Source organism: Symphodus melops (genome assembly GCF_947650265.1).
Source record: "Symphodus melops genome assembly, chromosome: 8".
NCBI classification, from domain to species: domain Eukaryota; kingdom Metazoa; phylum Chordata; class Actinopteri; order Labriformes; family Labridae; genus Symphodus; species Symphodus melops.
Genome location: NC_136698.1, coordinates 19,085,872 through 19,091,871, shown reverse-complemented (window position 1 = coordinate 19,091,871; position 6,000 = coordinate 19,085,872). Strand labels below are relative to the sequence as shown.

The following is a 6,000-nucleotide window of genomic DNA, read 5'->3' as shown; positions in this document are numbered from 1 at the left end:
CCTAAGCCTTAGTAACAAGTGGATTTCTTGCAGTTGGGGTAAGCTTCATTAAATATGATCTTAGGCTCAATGTTTGAGTTACATAGTCTATAATTGTCCTCTCTGTTTTCATCACTGCATACATGCTTTTATATTTCCTGGGGTAAACCAGACTGTGAGGTAAACAAAGGGATCACTTCCAGAACCTAGCGGCAACAAAGAACCATAAAGCCATAAGATTCATTCAACACATGAAACCCTCGTCCATCAAGAAAAAACAAAGGCATGTTCATAATGAGCTTTTTATTTAAAAGCACATGTATCAGAGCTAAGAACATTTAGCAGAAAAAAACAGCATTGCAACTATGTCTTTTGTACAAAAAACAAGACAATACAAAAATACTAATATTGAATTTAATACAAGTGTAGGTGTATTTTTATTTTTTTTTGAATGCATATTACAAACGTAGCTATAACAATCTACCATGGTTTAGTTTTCTAGATACAAAAATCTGTCAATGGATGCTTTTAAAGCAGCATTTTTAAAAAGAACACAGGTCTGTAATCATAGTGGATATATCGAAACATGTTAAAACAATATCTTACAGAGTTAACTTTAGTGATCTATACATATTTATATATTTATAAAAAGAGAGTGAAAAACGTCTGAGTGAAATGATAGGACGGACTATACGATGAGAAAGATGTGCAACGTGGCCGAGTGTGACGATGGAGGAGAAAGTCTGAGTGAACGACTGTAGGTCACACAGGACAGGTTTATACACACAAGAGTTAAAGAGAGATCCACAGTTTCTAGAATGTCCACCTGCTCCCTGACACACACACACACACACACTCACACACAAACACACACTTGGCACAGCTGACAGTGACACAGTTTATCAAGAGGGAGTTCCTTTTTTCACAGGGCACAGCGCTCATACATATGTACATACACTCACACAAACACACACACACACACACACAAAAGATGTACATGCACAAGCACAAGCACAGTCACGGACACACACACACACTGAAATCCAAATATCGCCAATGAGTGATTAGGTGGGTGTGAGCCCCTCCCTGCCAGCAGAAAGAGCCCAATTCATCCCAAAATAATGTGCCAGCTTAGCTGTAAATCATCACCCTCTTTTCTCGGTGACAGACTACATTCCCTCACTTTTGCCCCCCGCTGTCAGCCAATTAGACTGATGCAACATCATAGAGCGGCATGGCACAGCCACGCCTCTCACACAAGTGCTGGGGGCCGGCGGCTGTGAGATCTGTCCCCTCCCTCCACAGATAAAATCCCCCCCTTTACTACTTCTAACCATCAAGAAATGCAACATCCCGTGTTTTGGCCACGCTGAGTGTCCTCTGCAGAAAACTGGATGTGCTGATGTGGAGACAGATGAGCGTGGGGATGATAGCTTCATTTCCTGCAGCTTAATAAAAGTTTGTTGGGATTTGAAGATGTAAGCCAAAAGCCAAGTGGCTGCTTGGAAAACGTATTACTTACAAAGTATATAATCTACACGGAGTGTTCAGACTGAAAGCAAAGCAGTGTGATTGCATACAAAGCCAATGCAAACATGCATTCCTGTCAGGCCATGCAACATATAGTGAAGAACTGGCTAAATTGAATCTATTAAGAAAATCAATTGGTGTGAAACTTTCCCAACATCCTGAAGTTATGTCAAATATTTAGCATCCAAACTCTATTCAGAAAACAAGTGTTTTTAAAGGGGATTACTTGTCTTCTTGCTGACAGAGCTTTTAATAAATCAGCATTATAATGTAGTCATGTAGTATGATAGCATCTTATTAAATATCAGTCAAATCTTTTTTATTGGTGTCAATTAGAGAAATATGGATCCTTGCCAACAGGTCATTAAAGTTGGACTTGAACAGTCTTAAGGAGCTGGAAGAAACCGGAAGGTTCCTCCAAACACAGTTCATGTTGGATGAGGGAAATTAACAGAGCTATTTGCACCTTAGGGTGCAAGCCTGTTTGCGTTTTTTAAAATCTGGAAAACCTCATTTGTTTGTTGGATTAAAACAAACGATCAACATGCGACTCATGTGAAGAATACAATTTGCTTCGCTTCCTGTCTGAACACACGTTTTCAGTGGCCCGCTGCTGCAGGATTGTTGTTATCGAAGCCATGCTAGGCTAACTGTCTCGCGTCAGCATCATCAGGCTTTCTTGCAGTGAGACGTCTCAGGCAGCGAGTGGTGATAATAATGGACAATGAACTTAAAAAACAGTGCTATAAGTTATATTTTCTATACTGTTAATATTTCTATGCTGCTCGTTACTGCAGTAATCTCCTTCCCGTAGCTAAGGAAGTTGTTGTCGGCGTTCCAAGGCCACAGAGAGTTCAGAGAGGACCGTCCCTCTCTCCCAGGGTGGGGGGCTTTGTCTTTTAATTTCTCTTTTTGTCTCTTCTTCTTCTTCATGTGGTTCACCAAACCTCCTCACCCTCAGCTCTGCCTGTCACATCATAAATTTGTCTTTTTAGCTTCCAATTCTGTCTGTTTGTGCTCAAAACGATGGGCTCAAATGTAGATTAGTAGTTAAAACATAGTAGTAAAGAATACATCTGGATAGTGAGAGTGGACTCTGCTGTGCAAGTCTCAAAGCCGACACCCTCTCTTGGGTGTGGTGGAGGATGGCGTTTGAGAAGCAGCCTCAGTCTCTCGCCGCTACATTCTACTGTCTGATGGGAGGTGAGCAGCGCTGTGATTGGCTCCTCGGTCACAGGAAGAAGTGGTGGTCCCTCTCTCTTTGCCTCACACCATGTTGTGGTGATTGTTCCTGTCGATGATTTCTGATGAAGGGAGCAGCTCCTTCTTGATGGGAGAGGGCGGAGGTGTGGCTGGCTTCGCCCGGGGCTTGAATAGGTCTGACACATAGAACACCTATGGGAGACACAAGAATCAAAATTAAAATGTTATGAGGGTAAAGAAGAAGTTTTGTTGTCCTTGTTCCAAAGAATTATAGGTGTCACAGCCCTCTGTTATTTAGAAAGCTTTGGTTTTGACACTGGGTGTAGAACGCTCAGAAATGACCTTTTGGGCTCGAGTGCTTCTTAGCAACACATACATCATATGTAATTATTCCAACCTATCTTTAACGTGTGTATCCTGCTGTGTGAATGTCTGCATCTTGTGTTTATGCTGCACCACAGAAACTTTCATTCAGTCATGGTTAAATGAAAATGAACTCAACGGACAGCAAAGACAAAGAGCGATAGACCAGTGACATGAGAGCAGAGCAAGAACATGAAAGAACAGCACCCGATGGTTACTTTAAATAGAACACGTTCCAGTAAAGCCAGGTTACAGATTGTGATCGCAAACAGTCTAATAAACTTATCTCAGGAGATTTGTACTTGCCAACTGACAAACTAAAAAGTAAAACTAAAAGTCTGTTCAAGAGTTACCAGACAATCAGCATGTGTCCTCTTGAGGTCTGGGGTTGGGCTTTAAAATAATTTAACCTTTCAGAAGAATCTGATGAGGTGTGACAAGGCACCTAGTTTGGATACAATCTGTAATGAAACCTTAATGTGCATGCACATAGGTTTGAATGGCCTCTTTTCAAAAACGTTGAAAGGATTCTAAAAACATTACTCAATTTGAAATTATACCAGAAACCATTCCTATAAGACTGAATCCATCAAAGTCATGTCACATTGTGAAGGACTGATAAAAGCTTGATTTGCTTTTAGAACATAGATCTAAAGGCTATATGTCAGCTCTAACAGAAAAAACATGTTTTGTCATAGGATTTTATTGGAACCAAATTAAGGAGAATGAAAAATCGCTCCAACACTGTCATGAAAATCCTTAAAGAAATGTTTTCAGATCGTATTGTAAGGAAAAGATGTGAAGCTTTTTTGGGGAGGGTTTGAGTTGAGAAGTCTAAATATGTATATTACATCTCTTTATGATGCCATGATGAGAAACTCCCAATCACCTCCGTCTGCCACACTCTGTGTCTGTCAGCTCTGAGTAACCAAGCTGGACGGAGAGATGTTAGATCAAATGAACGCTTGGCTGTACTTGGTTTAACGCTGCCAGGTCTGAACTGTGCTTTTACATCATCTCTGAGCTCAGCTGGGCAGAGAGCGGCGAAGGAAATGGACGAAGAAAAATCTCTTCCTGAGATCTTGATGACATCATATGTCAAACAGGAAAATGGACAGGAAGTGGGACCATGGAAACTGCTGCCCGCTATAAGAGTGGATTAGCGCTTCCACCTTTAAGGGTCTGGAGTCATTTATGCGCAACAACACACCCACACACACACACACACACACACACACAAAATGAACACAAACACTCATCATTGGCAGGCGCTGTAGCTTTTCCTTCCTGTGCTGCCAGTTGAGGGCGAGCAGAGGGGGGCGTGTCACAGACACGGGAGTCAGGGGCATTCAATTCTGAGACCCGGTTCAAAGAAACCTACCGGATGACTCAGATTAAAGAAAACACAAGATGCTCTCATACAGGAAGATTCTGAAGGGAAAAAAACATGAAACTAATGGTCCTGCTTAGTTGTCTTCTTCTGTTGTCCAGAAAAACGTCCATCCTACAGTCAGTGATGTATTTCTATAAGACAGAGAGTCTCATTGTGAGTGGTGGGCTCACAACACAAAGACCCTCTCTTCTAATAAAGTCTGACATTAATGACCATGAATTGACCTTCTCTGCTGAACTTTGACTGTGTGATGCCATCAGAGCGAGATAGAAGCCTACACAAGCACACAGCTGCTCCTCCGGTGAAAACAGAGCTCTTTGTGTGTGCAGCCGTTTGTTTGTACATTATTACACGCTGCATTATATACTGGACTGGTCTGCTATACTTTAAAGTTAAAATCAAATAATGTAAAATAGTTCAACAAACCTTTTTTTTGCATTGTTTGATTTTCACGGACATCATATCTACGTTTAAAATACTAGCGCTCTAACAACCCTACTTATCTAAATACTGTGTGATATAATTAGGGGCCACTCCAACTGTCATGAGAAACGTCCCTGCTTGTTTCCCCTCAGGATGCTGCCTCGTCCAATCACAACAAGACTCAATGCCGCGTCACCCAACCTCCAACCTATCACCCCAGAACCTGCTGCACTGGACGGCTTATCACGACCTCACCATTTCCTTTTTGTGACGCACAGAAACACAAAGAAGCCCAAGCAGTGTGGCCTGATACAGACTCAGCAACAGAACCTTTTAAGGCATATACATGCATGGGTGTGTGTGTCTATAATTGTGTGTCTTTAAGCAGCATTAAAATGTCAAGTGTGACACATAATGAAGCTGAGTCACCCAGGATAGGGTGCATTGACTTGCAGGAAGTGCGTGTCTAAATAAACCCACACATCAAACCCCCCGTGTGTCGCAGAATAGAAATGTGAATGTGTTTGCACGCATATGAAACCTGACATGAACACATTTGCAGCCAGACCACACAATATATACGCAAATCTAGGTCAGAAGATGGGATTCTGAGAACATTTTAGGACTATATATTTGCATGAATTATGAAAATTATTTTGCAAGGCTTAACTGGTGGCGTTGCCCACTTGATGCGTTTGGAGTGATGAAAGTTGACTCCTCAGGCCTCACAGAGAGCATGCTTCAGTATTAAAGCTCTAAGTATGTGCAGAATGTCCCTGTGTGGTAACAAAGGAGTGCAAGCATCCTCAACCTCTCCTCCTTTAACTACTGACTCCTGACTTCTCCTCTGTGACAATGAACCTCGAAAAAACAAAAAAAAACAACAACAAAAAACGCTCCACCAGCTGCTTCCTGCAGGAGTCACTCTTTTAACCTCTGTTGCAACACATGTGGAAAACTGGGTCAGTTTGTCTGAAAGGAAATGCAAGGTAAGATATAGACAGACCACTTTCTGTTTGGGGTCCAAGTCTGGTGTCTTGAGCTTGACTCAAAATAGGGATTCATTCACCTATTATTCAGTAGATTTACATAAATCACCGTCCATCATC

The 6,000-nt window shown here is 41.7% G+C and overlaps 1 protein-coding gene across 2 annotated transcripts in view; it reads right to left on the bottom strand.

Moving 5' to 3' along the window:
* Nucleotides 1–265: 265 nt before the first annotated feature.
* The window catches only part of plpp3 (phospholipid phosphatase 3), a 37,791-nt gene continuing 32,056 nt past the window's right edge, over nt 266–6,000 (bottom strand). For both annotated transcript variants that reach the window (XM_079351402.1, XM_079351401.1), the window contains exon 8: nt 266–2,904. In XM_079351402.1, the coding sequence (XP_079207528.1) occupies nt 2,776–2,904 (129 nt within the window). In that variant the 3' untranslated portion in view covers nt 266–2,775. The remainder of the gene's footprint in view (nt 2,905–6,000) is intronic.